Raw genomic sequence first — 16276 nt, 5'->3', positions numbered from 1 at the left:
GGTTCAACATGTTCTTAATTGGCACTAGGCTTTCCAGATGGCCAACTCCAAGCCAAGGCTCCCTAAAAAGCCATTGCAAACTATATGGTTGTTACCTCAGGAGGGATGGGTGAAGATTAATGTGGATGGTGTTGTTGGAAATTATATATTATAATATGAAATATTGTAATATATAATTTTAATAATTGAATGAAAAATAGTGTTAACCAATTTCTTAGAAAGGTTATGTTGTTTAGGTAATATTCCCTTGATAAGTGATGTATACTTATAGATGAAAAGTTACATCTCTTTAATAAGTAGAAGTTGGATTCTATATAAACCCATGAAACCATTGGTATTAAATATAGAAAATTAGAGTTAATTTTTACTTTTGAGAAATAGGGTTTCCCCACTTTGTTTCTCAAATGATTTGTGTGTCAAATTCCGAGTCGTGTCTTAAGGGTACGGAATATATAAAGTTCGCCAGAGTCCGAAGATTGAAGTGCTTTGACTTCGGATTATAGATTGTTGAATCTTGGGAGATTGACGCCTACCGAACTACAAGCACAAGAGTATGGACGAAATTCTATCTTTAGGACATTGCATTTATGCAAGCCTCAATCTCCAAGTTTGTCAGTTATTCTAACTTTCACTCTAGTTGTTTATATTAATCTCATATATAATTGATGTTGTGAATTTCTTTATTATTATTATTATTGGAATTATATTGTTATTTTTCATATTTTCTAATATTGCTCCAACAAGTGCTACACGGTTGGCGAATAATGTGGGTGGTGTGGGCGTGGTAATTCAGGACTAGAATGGGCGGTTTGTTGCGGCAAGGGCTTAGAGGAGAAAGGGGATTGGCTCAGTGCTACATATCAAGTTATTGGTAGTGATGGAGGGCCTTCGGCTTGCACAACACTTAGGGGTACATCAAGTTGTAGTAGAGAGCGATTCTACTGTCACATCCCGGCCCGAGGTCCACCACATTCCAGACCCGCTCCACCACCGTAATACGATATTGTCTGCTTTGGGCCCCGACTACGCCCTTATGTTTTTGTTTCTGGGAACTCACACGAGAACTTCCCAGTGGGTCACCCATCATGGGATTGCTCACGCGCGCTATTCGCTTAACTTCAGAGTTCCGATGGAACCCAAAACCAGCGAGCTCCCAAAATGCCTCATGCTAGGTAGGGATGAAAATATACATATAAGGATCACTCCCCTGGGCGATGTGGGATCTTACATCTACTCATGCTCTAGCTAAGATCAATATGTACTCTAGTGATGTTTCGACGTTGGGGATGCTTGCAAAGGACGTTAGGTAGATTGTGGCTACACTCCATCCCACTCTGTTTGTGCATGTCCCTCAAACTTGTAATGGGATAGCCTGTAGATTAGCTTAGTTTGCTATTTCAATTGGCAATGAGGTAGTTTGGTTTGAGGATCCTCCTGACCTTATTTAGGACCTCCTTATCCAAAATTTGATGTAACATCTATTGGAATATTAATATATCTTCATTTCTTCAAAAAAGAAGAAGAAAAGAATATAGCAATATATTCTCAGAGGAGGCACCGAATTTGACCATTGAATGTTGCCCTAAAGCAATTATAAAAGCCATTAAGTTTGGACGTTTACCCACACACCAAAAAGATGTTTACTATTTTTCGTTCCCTTATTTTGAGAACATCTTATACGACACAAATACATTGTCATGTGGTATTTTATGTTAATGAAAGAAAGACATACGACAAAAGCTTGCCCATATTTTTATTTTATTAAAACAAAATGTCATTGTAATGGTCTTGCTGAGCCATAGAAGTCATTCCCCTCTTCTTATCTGTATTTGAGTTTATTTTGCCCTTTTTGTATAGGCATATAAATATTGTCATGGTTTGGTCATCTCAAGGGCTTCCCATATTGATGTTGGCATCGAAAACTGCATGCTTCATCTTTAATACTTGTGCGACTTCTCCAACCAGAAGAATAGTAGTAATATAAACTTAAATGTCAGAATATAATAACAATATATATAGAGAATTGTCGTTAGCACTTCAAAAATCTCTTTTTGCACTTCAAACTTTTTATAATTAGAAAGAAAAATACAATTGTGAGGAGTGTAGAATAAGATTTTTGAAGTGCTTATAATAATTCCCTATATATAATATGATATAAAAGTTATCAACTGATATTAGCATTTGAGCGCCCATCAGATTTAATCCAATATGCCATCTTTGAAGTTTTTACCTTTTGTTAACGTTCTAATAAACCGCTATCGTTCCACAGTCGAAAAAAAAAAAATCAACAATACATCAAATACATGCACAAACACAAATCTTAGCATGAATACAAAACACAAACTAACTGTTTTTTTTTTTGTCAAACGATAAATTTTGTTAAATTAGGAGTTAGATTAACCACCGACGAAGTTTGAACCCACGCTATCATGTAAGGGCTCAACACATTTCCTTCACTGTGGTAAATGACCACTTGCAAACACAAACTAACCTTTGATCTAGTTGTATATTTATGTCTGTCAATATCAATTCATGGTTTCTTTGATTGGAAGTAAGCAAAAGCTCTATTAGATTAAGGCGGTATTAGGCTTGTGTCACATGAATGATGAGGATGACATATAGTTGCAATGAGATCGATATCTTATCGTGCCTAGCCAAATTGTGATCATTCAATTCAATCTTGTACTGTGAGTGCAATCTGAAAGTCTTACAAATATCATACCATTTACTTTGATCTATATAATTTCAACTGTTGCCAATTAATTCACGTGGTCAGAGCCAGACGAAAAGAAAGAACGAGGATCATCTTCAGATTTCTTTATGAGGATCTCGAAGATCCTCCAATTATATCCGTTCATCGTACATCATGCGGCCAATTTTCGTCATGTACTATTTATATCTATTTATATTTAATTTTAAATAAAAAAATTTACCATATTTTTTGACCCCATGATGTATGATGATCGGATATAATTGGAGGATTCCCGAAATCCTCATAAAGAGGATCCGGAGAGGATCTCATTTGAAAAGAAAGCTAAACACAAAGCAAAATGTAGACTTGTCTCTCGCAAATCACAGTTAACTTACAAAGGTTTTGATCGGATCTTTGTCACCCGATGAATGTCCTGGAAATTGCAAATAGCGTTGGCAACTTTAGGTCATAGAAACGCTTATCGAAGAAGCACCTATTTGATGCTTCATCATGCATCTTCTTTTTCAAAAAGCACTTTGCACGTCAAAGTGGTTTTTTTCAAGAACTTCCAAGGATGCATTAGAATTTCCTATAAAATTTTCAACGTGCTTTTAATAAAAGCAATTCTATCACGAATGCTTACGAAGAGAAATACTTCTTATTGAACCAATCTCAGACAAACCTTCAAAGATTTAGGTTTCCAAAAGCATTTAATGCTACCATAACTTTAGGTGCCTCCTTTTCTTGAATTCTCCTCCCACCCCTCCCACAACCTCATCAATTAATATCGCAAACATTAAATGAAGCAATTAATCAAATTCAATTAGATTTATTAGTACCTTAATTCAAATTCAAACTACTATTAATAATAGCTAATGAAATTAGCAATCAAAAAATAACATAAATGTATTTTCAATTTATTTTTAAATATTACATAACGGGCTATATTTACTACCAGATATAGTTGGGCTGTATATAATCCCAATTACCCCCTTTCCTTCTCTCCCTCAGTTTCAAAAAAAAAAAAAAGGCTCTGTGAATCCCCAGTAATGGCTGCTGAGGTGAGCTCTCTGTTTCGGGTTCTAAGTGGGTACAGTGACGATCAGCATCTGAGCGTTGGGAGTGGTTCTAGTGGTGAGAAATCAACTGCTCTGATTACAAGAGACTTGCTTGGTGGTAGTGGGTCGTCTCCTTCAACTCTTCCCAACGACTCCCAGGAACTGGACCTCGACTTACAGGTCCCCAATGGCTGGGAAAAGCGCTTGGACTTGAAGGTTGGTCGATTTTCTCATCTGGGTCATGTTTGTTTCCCGAGAATTAATCAAACAGTGTGTTCCATAATTTTTCCGGGAAAACTATTTTACATTACTTGGTGGATAAGGCTTGGGAGCTTGATTTTGATGTGGTTTTGTATTGTTGTGTTCTTGTTTTCGATCAGATTGCTTTGAATTCTGGTTTCATGACATTCAATTCTGTTTCTTTCACGAGTTTTAACTGATATTGTCTGTATGCGATTATGTGTTTTCTTTTGCTTAATTCATTGATTTATAAATGCCTGTTTGGTTGCTGAGAAAGTTGTAACTTTCTGCAATTTAACATTTTTTTTTTGTTCTTCCTTATAAAATTCAATACAACAGCATTTTCTCTTTTCATTATTGGCATATAATTTCCTCTGCAGTTGCACAGAGCCTTTTGGTGTTTATTAAATTTACAATCTTTCCATAGTTTTAATGAATATTAAAGGGTGTAATTAATATCATGTATTTAATCAATTATTTTGATGATGTTCTTCAATGCTCTGCAAGTTCTAATCCCACTGTAAATTCTTTAAAAGCTATATCTTTATGTCAATAAATTGATTAATTGTAAATATTCAACTCACCTTTTTATTATTATTTATTTCTGTACTTAATATATATTATATTGATTGTTTGCAGTCAGGGAAAGTGTATCTTCAAAGGTGCAGTGCCCAAAATTCACATTCAATCTCATATCAAAACAACCAAACCAATCCAACAGTTCCAAAGATGCAAGATTTGAACTTCCCTCCATCGCCATCGTCGAAAATCCCACTAAATCTCTTTGATGATACCAGCTCTAACCTTGATTTGAAACTGGTTTCATCATCACCACCACCCTCATGCAGTAACCAGAGCCTGTGCACTTTGGACAAGGTAAAATCCGCCCTCGAACGAGCAGAGAAGGAACCGATCAAGAGGCGATCTTCGTCCATGTTGAAGTCATCTTCGCCAACTTACTCATCGTCGTCGTCATCCATCAAAGAAACTGAGGAGGCAGACAGTGAGGACAAGCAATACGCATCACCATTTGCAGCAGGGTGTCCTGGTTGCCTATCTTATGTGTTGATAATGAGAAATAACCCTAAATGTCCTAGGTGCAATTCGGTTGTTCCGCTGCCTACGGTGAAGAAACCTCGGATCGATCTCAACAGATCAAATTGAGAGGAAGAGAAGACTTGTTCATCATGCTTCATATGATTTTTGTATATGATATTCTACAACTAGTCTTTTTTCTCTGAAGAATTAGATCTGTTAGTTCCTATAGAAGAGTATATGTACATTCAAAAGGTTGGTTGCTTTTTCTAGCATAATTTTACTAGACTTCTATCAGTTTATGCCTTCATTAGTTTTTCCAAATTTTGATTTGCTTGTATATTTGACACACCTCGACCGGAGTCAAAGCGTGTTGGCCGACGACACCCAAAAAATGGAGGCGAGAGAGAGAGGTGACGGCCAATAATCCTCGACTCCGGTCAGTGTGTGTCAATATCATTGAAATTTTTTTTAGCAGACGATAAATAATTTACATTAAATTCATATAAACCACAAGAAAAAAGATTTGAAGTCGGGTGCAGAGAGTGAAGCAAACCAACCATTGGTCGTGTTTTTTGAATTTCATGTATTAGTTTGCTGAAGTTCCTTGAATCCTGGCCTAATTTTGTAAACAGGGCTAATATTAAATCCGTGATAAGGAACAAAAAGTTTTATGAAATTTGGTTTCTGTATTAATGTTGTTCCTTCTGGGGCAAGTTATTGGCAGCATGCTGCTACTATATATGCATGGCTGTTGGATCACAAAATGAGGAAGAGTTTTATATTTTGCATAAGGGAATTGTTATTGGCATTTCAAAATTCTCATTCTACACTTCAAACTTTCTATATTTAGAAAGAAAAATATATTGTGAGGAGTATAGAATGAGATTTTTGAAGTGACAATATCACTTCCCATTGCAAAATTGGCAGCAATTTTAATAGATTTTAGCATATCTTCTGTTAGCAAAGAAAAGCAAATTTACGTTGTTCATTAATTCGAGCGATATTCTAATATATTTAAATTGAGAGAAAATTTGAATTTCAAAGCAGAGAGTCGGGCACAGTGTTCTAACCAACTTGACTACGACTGCAAACAGATATCCGTTTTCATATGCCATGTTATCTAGGAAATGGATTCTAATTCAAGCATCAACCTAAAAATCTAAAACCTCATTCTGAATCGCCTACATTAGAAGATCAGTGCCATTACATAATGTCATAATCAGCTGCAGTAAATGCACTTTAATTTTAGAAGAATTAAAATCTGATTTAATGAACCTTTAGTGAGGTTGCTTTAACGTTGCCCACTGCCACAAGAAAAATACTAATTACTTCCGCCTACCCTAACTTTACAATTTTCTTTTTTAATTGAAAATGAGGGAGCTGGATCCCCTCTGGATCCATATATACTGAACCTGCTGAGCATGCAATTTAGACTGTTGAAATTTAATCCAACGGCTATAATTATTATAACTTTCAGAGGACCCTCTGTTTGTAGCTATTGAATCAAATTTCAACGGCCCGAATCACCTGCTCAGCAGACTCGGGTTTATTGGATCCGAAGGGAATCCAGTTTCAAAAATGAGTACCATATGGATTGATGAAAAAATGCCCACACGCAGTGCAACTTATATAAAATGGTTCATCAAAATTGTAACTTTACGATCTAGTAATACAATGTTATGTGTAGAAAAATTTCCCATAACACTGTACCATTAAATTGGAATGTCATGATGATGATGAATATATTTCATGTTAGTTTTTCTCCCGTATGAAATGATACGGTGTATGTGTCGCCTCGGTAAAACTTTGTGGGGCTTTCAGTATAATCTATGAAAAAGAGTGCCACGCGCTAATATAGATAAATTAAACATTTACACCCATCATCAAGCAAAACATCGGCTATGAAATCTGCTGGTTCTTCATACTAAGTACATATATTCATACTGCAAAATGAGCACGTTGATTATTCTTTGTCAAATACTTGGAGAGTGGAGATTTGAACACAAACCTTCAAATGTAGAGATAAACGCTCATAATTATTTAAACTACAAGCATCTTACAATCAAGCTGATTTATTCATTATCATATTATCTTTGTGGGGGCAACTATGTGTATTTCATCAAAATAAAAGGCATAATTTGTGTTTTGTTTTCTTTTTCTTTCTAAATTGTAAGGAATGTAATGAGTTTTAAGGTTCCTTGTTGAGTTTGACATCATCACAATAAGTTCCCGGGCATTCCAACTAATTAAACACAACACCAAATTCCCAACCAAAATTTGAAGCTAAGGGTTTTGCACCACAATATTGAGAAATGTTTCAGTGTGTCGAGAACACGGTTTGCTACACCAAGTTACAAAGTGTTGTAATCTAATTGGTTGAAAATTTTCTTTCTTCAAGTTTCGAACCAATTGTATTATTACACTTAGTATACCATAATGTGTTCCCGACACTGAAAAATCCCTCCACAATATTAACACATGTTTTTGACCCTTTAATAGGAAGAACACCATCTTTTATTTATGTGAGATCCCATATTTTTATAATATTATTTGGAGATATTAGGGTGTATTGTAGATGTTTTCTACATTTCAACCATGTTAGCCGTTATGCATGTTGCAAGCTAAGTGATTTCATGCTTACAATTACATGACTAAGCTTTATTGCTTAGCCAAGTGGACAAGACAAAGAGGAGATGACTTTAGATTTGCTTACAAAGGACATGTGTGTATGTGACTCATGAAATTTAAGCAGCAGGTGGCCATTTGTGAGAAGACATGAGTGCTTAGTGAGCACTATACATAGTGACTATGTGAAGCTACATACGTGGACGTGTCTTTTGGTTATTCCATGCAATTGACACCTCATTGCCATTAGTATAAGAACTGGTCTTAAGTTTCTATATTTTATTAGTATTTTTACTTGGTTATTAAGTTTACTAACCGTCTCCTACTAGTATAAATAGGACAAGCTCATCGTCATTTCTCTTCAAAACCAAGATAAGCACTTGTATGAGAATAGGATGGCATGCAATGCTTGCATTAGTTTACGTAGAGATTGAAGTCTATATGCATACATAGATATAGTTATATAGAGTTTAGAATCGAAAAGAAATTGGAAGAAGTACATGGTGATCAAGGAGCTTGCTCAAGTACTTGAAGTCAAGCTATTTCAGTAGTGACATGGATTTTCATTTTAGTTTTGGAATCGAGGTATTGGTGAGGAATATCGCTTCCTTGGTTTGGAGACCAGGTAGGAGGATCCTCACTTACCGTAGTTATGGAATTTTGTGAATGTATGTACATGTAAATATACGAATGCCTGTGAAAGCTACATAGATTTTGTTGTGATAGAACCATGAGGAAAAATGGTTTTGTTTTATATCATGATATGCATGTTGTTTTATGCTGCAAATTAAAGTGATGACTTGAGAGTGAAGGGAGCATAGCGACCATCTTGGGTTTCAATTCCCTAAACCTTCGAATGGGCTACTACAAATGGATTAGTACCACTACCTTTCTAGGAGAGGTACTAGGATATCTAAGGGTAGAGCATTAAAGGACACTCTTGCTACACCTTACCATAAGTATGTTCGTTCGTAGTTGGTCCAGGTAAGGGGTAGTTGGTCATTGGATTGCTCATTAGGCATGTAGCGATTTATTGGGATCCCTTTTTCTTTTAAAAAAGAAATTGTGTGAGCATACAATCTATTTTCAAAACTAAACAAAGCTTTTGTTGTGCATCAATCATCTTCCTATAGTATAAATAGTGTCGTATACTATTTTCAAACCTAGCTAGGGTGGATTCCCTGAGGGGGAGCGATGAGCGTTTGTGATACTCACCCCTATCTACTTTATTACAGGATCGGTGCACCTACGAATAGACGATTTGGACTAAAGTCGGGACAAGCGTTGTTGTTACTTGTCAACTTCTTAGTCACTCATTGACTTTCCACAGGTTTTTGGTTCGAACATATGCCTGATTCCCTTACTGTCTTGAAGGAATCTTGTGTAACCAAACCTAGCGCTTTGTACTTTCCAAATCGTACTAAAGAGTCGGTTTAGTATGATAATTACCTTAAACTCTTTGGTTTTGTTGTAGATTGTGAAGTTTTTTTCCTATGTAAAAATTTTATCCAAATTCAGTTGCCCTTTTACTCTTCGTTTTACCAAAATGATATCCACTTCCATACTGCTTAAAAATAAATTATTTTATTCCCCTCAAATAGCCTTACGTTCTATTAGGAATGTAGTGCTATAGTGTTGGATTTTAACACTATAGTACTGTGTTAATAATAGAGCGTGACACTGTTACGTGCCCATTTTTAAGGCGTGACAATTTATATTTATTTATTTATTTTATTGTTTTGAAAGCAGAGTAGCATTAGTTTCTCACCTACTATGGCGCCCCTTCTTAATTTGATGCTACTGATTTTAATCCAGAAAGGAAATAATGGCAGAGAAAACTATTCCCAAAATAAATTAAGGGAAAGAGACTCAAGATGTACAAATTCAGGTTAGACCTATACTTGCCCATGCTAGCATTCATGCCCTATTAAATACACACCCTCCTCTTCCTGACTGTCCTCTCTAGCTTCTTATATTTATCCAAATAATCCTCATCAATCCTCATCTACCTGTATGTATATGTGTATGTATATCATATATGTATACGAGCACTTCCAGTGTAGTAAGGCCTCTCTGGGCAATAAACAACTCAATTCCCTTAGATGAACCGTAACTGCCCAAATGCATATCTACTCCTAAGCTGAATAACTCAGACAATTCGTATTAAAATATTAGTATTTTCTATTTTAAAATAATAAAAGATGACTTTATTTTTAATTTCGGATAATAATAAAAGGTTGATTAAAAGTATTTGAAAATATTGGAATGTAGTGTAAAGTGGAAGAACATTGTTAGGTATTTATAGAAAAAAATTATAATTTTTTTATATTTTTAATTAGTTTTTTTTATAATTTTTATAATTATTTAAATTATAGCTAACATCAACTTACATCACATAGGCAGGGCGCTGGGCGACTATTGCCTAACTTCTCGATCGAGCTTGCCTTGAGCCCAATTGCCAGAGTGGGCTGAAGTGTTCTAAGAGGGGGGAGTGTATTAGGTTGCCTATCCCCAAGACAATAAGCAAGGGTGGAGTTGCTCTCATGACGTACCATAATTGGGTCAGGCATGTACAATACGAGATACTAACGATTTGGTTTTTGTATACGAGAGTCAAGCAGTCGACCATCAACACAAGAAATTTTTCATTGTGACCAGAACATGAGTAGTACACCACGTGTTTTTATACAAGTTGTGAGCAATTTTATTTTTTAAGTTATTAACTTTTTAACACACATATCCCACAATTGGTGTAGTGACACGTGATGTATTATTACGTGTATCGATGACACTGAAAAATCTTTCTATCAACACACCCCGTGGCGGTTGGTAAAATGTCTGGTCGATTGGTTGCCTACATGTGTATGTGTATATCATGTATGTATTCGTGAATTCCTCAAGATACAAGCACACACATTAAGGAAACTCATTAATCTCTGATTGGGACTAAAAGTGTTTCAATACGTTGGTCATCCTCTGCATTAAATCACATGAATAGGGCATACTAGCTTTTTTCTTTCTTTTCTACGTCATCATATTTAGACAAATAGAAAATTTTCGGTGTGATAGAAGCACAGTTTGGTACACCAAGTATCATAATATAAATGGTTGGAAAATTGAAAAAAAATAAAAATTCTAATAACTTGTATTATGACACTTGGTGCATCAGACCGTTTCCCAACACACGAAAAAATCTCTTAGAGGACACTCGCATCTCGTGTCAATGTTACACGGGCACGTGTTAACTTATCTTGTACTATCGATACAAGACATTACCGTAACGGTCATGACAATATATCCGTGCCATGCAAATTACTTTCCAAATTACTTTCCAGAGAGAGAGAGCAGGGAGATATTTAATGGTGGTGTGTGCGTAATTAAAATAAGGGATAGTGATGTCAAAAAATATGGTTGTATCCTATAAATGTTTGAAAACATCATTCAGCTACAAATTGTCAAAGTGATACCGTTTTAATGGCTTCCTGCGTGGAGCTAATTATGGGCATTTAGTAGACCAATTCATTAATATACCTAACGAACATTCAATGAGAATTTATTTTCATCATACTCCTTCAAGTTTTGCCTACCTACATTCTTAATTATCACAATTTATTTATTTTATTTGTTGATTTTTCTCCTGCTACATATTATTTTTCATGATAATTCCAAAAATAATATCATCCTTATTGGCATTATACATAGTACATATACACACACGGATATATACCACCATTTGAAATGGGTAGTGCTATTTACAACCCCCATTTTACTTCTCGCACATCCTTTTAAATTCCGGTTGTCGGCTCAAATGAATTGAAAATTATCAAACGGGATTAAAATTGAGATCTGTACTTCAAACTGAGATAACTGTTCTTTTGTGGGGTGGAACACTAGCCCATCTTTCTTGGGGGAAGAGGCTAAAACTGTGGCCAACAAGACATCAAAGGAGATTCAAATTTGAGTGCAAAAATTCAGATTTGGTCGGGCTAGGTTAAAATTGAAACATCTTCCCATACAATACGTTTTGTTGGTTGGTTGGTTGGATTACATAAATTGACTATTTATTTATAATAAGTGGGACTCATTTGGGATTCATGTGAGTCCTTGTACTATTGAAGTGTGCTGTGTGCATTCCAATTTTGAGTGATATATATAGCTCTCTTCCTGTACCTAAACCCCACCAACTAATCCTAGTTCTCGCTCTTTTTCAAAGGTAATAAGGGATTTCATTCATAATATACCAAAGAAACCAATACATAGAGAGCCTGACAAAGAACGTGGCTTTGAAAAAACCTCACCCCAGGCAAACCATCTGGGAAAATCCCTAAAGGAAGAAAAAGAGCGACCAATGCTAGGAACAAAACAAATCACGTTCTGATATAATCATCAGACAAACAACTCATTAATCATGGAAGACCGACATTATCCCAAAAAGATACAGCTCAATGATTAAGATTATAGCAAGCCACACAATGTGCCACCGCATTTGCATGAATGACGAGTGTTTATACCATATTTAGGGCCTCGTATTTAGACTTCGTATAAATACTCGAGGGACTTAAATGTAATTATGTGATAAAGGAAGGGGCAAATATGTAATATGTGAGGAGTCCTTATTCTATAAAAGGACCCTTCACCCTCACAATTGGGGAGGCCAATTCCTAAGCCTTCTCACCCCTCTCCAAGCTCACTCTCAGAGCTCTCTCTCCCTCAAATAAATCAGTGTGGACGTAGCCCAAACCTTAGGGTGAACCACAATACATCTTGTGTTATTTACATTACTTGCATATTCACGGTCGGATTTACGTTGTTCCAAGACCTCTGGTTTTGTGCATCAACATTTGGCGCTGTCTGTAGGAAACGACATGCAAAACTATGTCGGTTCTCTCTCATTTTCTCACCTCCGCCGTGGATCTCCAAAATCTGCAAAAAAAAAAACCCCAAGGAAACCAAACACCACACCAATATTCTAATTTGTCCTCCTCATTGCCAATGCTTTTCCACTTACTTTCCGATCCACCTTCTCTTGCTTAGATTGAACTCCATCAGACCGCTATTTGATTTCCCAACTGAATCACAAACGCCCATGCTCTGTGTGAAGTGATCGGATCATATTTATATATATTTTTACTTCAAATTCACTCGTCTTTTCTTGGTTAGTTCTTTATATTTTTGAGCTATTTACGTTATTTTTGTGTTTATAGGATCTTTTATGCAAAGAAAATAAAAATAGCACAAATGAGTTTTAAATAATAAACAGAAAAGTGAAACACGGGTGGACCATTAGAAAAATAATGAAAGTGCACTGACAGAGGAATAAAGAGACTAAAAACAGAAAACAAAGGAAGTGAATGGCAGAAAATAAAGAGGATGGCCTGTCCGTTATCTTTCCTGCTTTCAAGTTCAGTTGGAAAAATTAAATAATGGGGACTTACTTTGACTCATCGATTTTCAGGATAAAAAAGCTAATTGACATCAAGGAAAAGAGGAGGTCAGAGAGGGCAGATAAGAGTAGGTGAGAGAGGTGGAAACAGACGGGAGAGCACTGAGGTAGTGCGAAAAAAAGAATAAAAAGAAAGACAGCGTGTGAAGAAAAGAAAACAGAAAGAATAAAATAGAGAGACGTGCGGAGAGAGAAGAGGGGAGCTGCCCTTGCAGCTTTGAAAAAGACTTGCAGCACGCAGAGGAGAGCAGGCTGCTTTGAGTGCAGGAAATGGGCAGACTGGCACTGCGCAGAAAGGGGGGAGCGCAGGAAGCGCATGTCAGGACGTGGGGACAGTGAGAAGTGAGAAGGAGAGAAACCGAGAGGCTGTTGGGCGCGGGAGAGAGGAAAGAAGGCTGCCTTTTGGGCAGCGTGTGAGACCAGTGAGGAGAGGGAGACTGACAGAAACTGGCGCATGAGAAGGCACGGGCAGACTGGCGAGGAACGAAGAGGACTGCGCAGAGCACAAAGCAGAGGCTTCACTCCATTCTTCTCGGTTAAATCTTTCCAAACTTATGTTTTACTTTTGATTTAATTTGATAAAAATGTGTAACTAAATTTATTTTGGCTAGAGGTTAATTCAAAGCCATGAATATATTTGTAATATGAATTGATTACCTTCAGTTGTGATTTCTGAGTTGTGATTTAATTTGCTTAACTGCTTGATTTATAACTTATTTTTGTATGTCGATTAAGGATGCATACTTAATTTACATGCATGAATTTGATGCTAGAATATAAGTGAATTTCACGTAATCGTTATGAACTTATATTCACAAGTAGTGAAGGTTGCTAGTCACAATCACGTTAAGTAAATTCTTGGCATAAGTTTCATGCAAATCATAGTAACGAGTGCCTCGTCAATGCTTATGTTTTTCATAGAACTTAATGATTCTTGCTTGTATCTCTATTATGCAATTCATGTAGGGAACTTGTAGGGAATGTTTTGGGTTGTCGTATGCAATCATCCAACCCAATAACATTGTGGAAAAACTGAGGGTTAATTAGTGCAATTCACGGTTAATTTGGGGCGTTGAGATTTACAATTTATTGAAAGAACAACTGAAAATCAATTTAGGTTGCATATGTGTCATGTGTGGAGAAGAACCCTCTAGCTAATCCGTCACTTATCATTTCACCTTAATTTCATGTTTTTGTCAATTCTGTAATTTATTTAAGTTTAATTTACTTTTCATCAAAACCAAACCCCCCCATTATTAAATTATATTATTTAGTTAGTTTTCATTGTTGTTAGTCTTTTAATTCAATTTCTGTCCATTTCAGTTCCTAGTGTTTAATTTGATTGTTTCCATTATTTTGAGTCATTCTACGTGTGTTTCGAGTTATTAGAGTTTTTAGCCTAGTTTTGTGTCCTTGAGTCTTGTTTAATATTTTTAAATTAATTTAGAATAGATTAGCAATCCCTCCTAATCCCCGGCCTAGAACGATACCCTACTTACATCTATACTACAATTGTCAAAAAAGAGGGTTTAATTTGTGTGTCAAGTAATTCTCGCATCAAATTTTGGCGCCGTTGCCGGGGATTAGCAACTTTGCTAATCCCTTTATTTTTGTTTTTTGTTTATGTTTATATTGGTGTTTGTGTATTTTACTTTTGATATTTGATTTATTTTTCTTTCTTTGATTTTAGGTACAAATGGAGCAAGACATGACACTTGCGACCTTTCAAGCTCAATTGGCACAGCTCACTGCTCAATTGACTCATAATGCCGAACGGACCACAATGCCAAGTGTCCCTACATTTGATGTGCCCTATGGGCAAGGATATCAACATCCTCAATTCACTGTGAACGAAGATGCTTGGGGTTATCAAGGCTATGATCAACCAAGCAACAACATGTTTTCCAACACTTACAATTCGGCTTGGAGAGATCATTCAAATTATATGTGGGGGGAACCTCAACAATTCCAACAAGAGGGATATTGGCAGCAAAATGAGGATTTCTATTCAAAACATATGCAATATGCTCAATCAAACTCAGGTTCGTCAATAAATTATAATCAAATTCTTAATGAATTAAATTCTTTGGTGCAGGGCTCACAAAATCAAGACAAGGAGGCTCAACAAGATGGACATTGGCAGCAATCTGAGGAGTTTTATTTAACGCCTATGCAGCCACCACCGCATACCCCACAACAATTCCAATCAAATTCAAGTATGTCCATGGATAGTGATCAAATTCTTTAAGTACTAACCTCTTTGACGCATGACCAACAAAATCAAGACAAGAAGTTGGATAAATTGATGAGTCAAATGGGAGAGATTATGGAATTCATGGTACAAATTCAAGAGCAAAGTGAACTCTCCAGTTCAACTGTTGAAAATTCGAAGGAAGATTTTGAAATCCACGATGCTATCACTTTGGAAGGTGACATGAAGGATGAAGCTGTCCCAGAACCATCCAAACACAGCCCGAACATGGATGAATTGCTGCTGCAAGCAGAAGAGGAGGAGGACGACCTGGGCAGTTTAGAAGAATTCTTACTGCAAGCTCCTCAAATCCCTATGTCATCCAACTCAGGTGAGGGAGTTCTAAATTCACTTCATTCTAATGATATTCCTCCCAATGTCCTTTTTCCTAGCAGGTTTTTGATTCCCAAGCAAGAAGAGAGTGAAAAAGACATTGTGGAAGATCTTCCAAAGGTACAAAAGGATATTCCAATTCTTGGTGCAACAAAGCAAGTTCTAGATCGTGTTGAATATTTCAAAGGCCTTTGTTTCCCAAGAAGAACGATTCAAGAGAATGAAGTGGTTGAAGCAGATCAAGAATTCATCCAAGGGGCTGTGCATGAGACAATCAAGCCCAAAGCAGTTGAGTTTGATGACCCGGGACAAGCCACAACCATCATAGTAAACCTGGCCAAGTTCAAAATCCCAGAAATGTTCAAAGATGTGGTGTTTGTCATTGAGTTTGTGTCGGAAAAAGAAAGTAAGCCATCTTCTCCAATTTTAATTTTTATTTATACTAACATTTTTCTGATTTTGATGATTCAGGCACCCACTCTTGAATTTAAACCATTGCCGAATCATTTCAAGTATCACCTCCCATTAAAAGATAAATTCCATGCTTTGGAGCCGAGGGGAGTTTAAAGGAAAGATTCGTCTGGCTAAAGACGTTA

At 36.3% G+C, this 16276-nt stretch overlaps 1 protein-coding gene and 1 long non-coding RNA gene across 2 annotated transcripts; both read left to right on the top strand.

Annotated features, from left to right (window-relative positions):
* The first annotated feature begins 3664 nt into the window (after positions 1 to 3664).
* On the top strand, positions 3665 to 5322 carry LOC126620670 (uncharacterized). The gene is made up of 2 exons (XM_050288894.1): positions 3665 to 3966; positions 4630 to 5322. Exons 1-2 carry the CDS (start codon positions 3742 to 3744, stop codon positions 5152 to 5154), a joined length of 750 nt encoding a protein of 249 aa, XP_050144851.1. The 5' UTR covers positions 3665 to 3741; the 3' UTR covers positions 5155 to 5322.
* Positions 5323 to 12449: 7127 nt separating this feature from the next.
* On the top strand, positions 12450 to 13784 carry LOC126620911 (uncharacterized). The gene is made up of 2 exons (XR_007622730.1): positions 12450 to 12808; positions 13109 to 13784. It is a non-coding gene; the product is annotated as an uncharacterized LOC126620911 (long non-coding RNA).
* Positions 13785 to 16276: the final 2492 nt, after the last annotated feature.

The sequence above is a fragment of the Malus sylvestris genome, chromosome 5 (genome assembly GCF_916048215.2).
Source record: "Malus sylvestris chromosome 5, drMalSylv7.2, whole genome shotgun sequence".
In the NCBI taxonomy this organism is placed as follows: Eukaryota; Viridiplantae; Streptophyta; class Magnoliopsida; order Rosales; family Rosaceae; genus Malus; species Malus sylvestris.
The sequence above is the reverse complement of the archived record's forward strand: the minus strand, read 5'-3'. Positions and strand labels throughout refer to the sequence as shown.

What these genes read in the sequence shown, in the direction of transcription:
- LOC126620670 (XM_050288894.1), top strand. Translation starts at nt 3,742, where the DNA reads ATGGCTGCTGAGGTGAGCTCTCTGTTTCGGGTTCTAAGTGGGTACAGT. An exon ending in AAAAGCGCTTGGACTTGAAG is followed by an intron (nt 3,967 to 4,629) that starts GTTGGTCGATTT and finishes GATTGTTTGCAG; the next exon opens with TCAGGGAAAGTGTATCTTCA.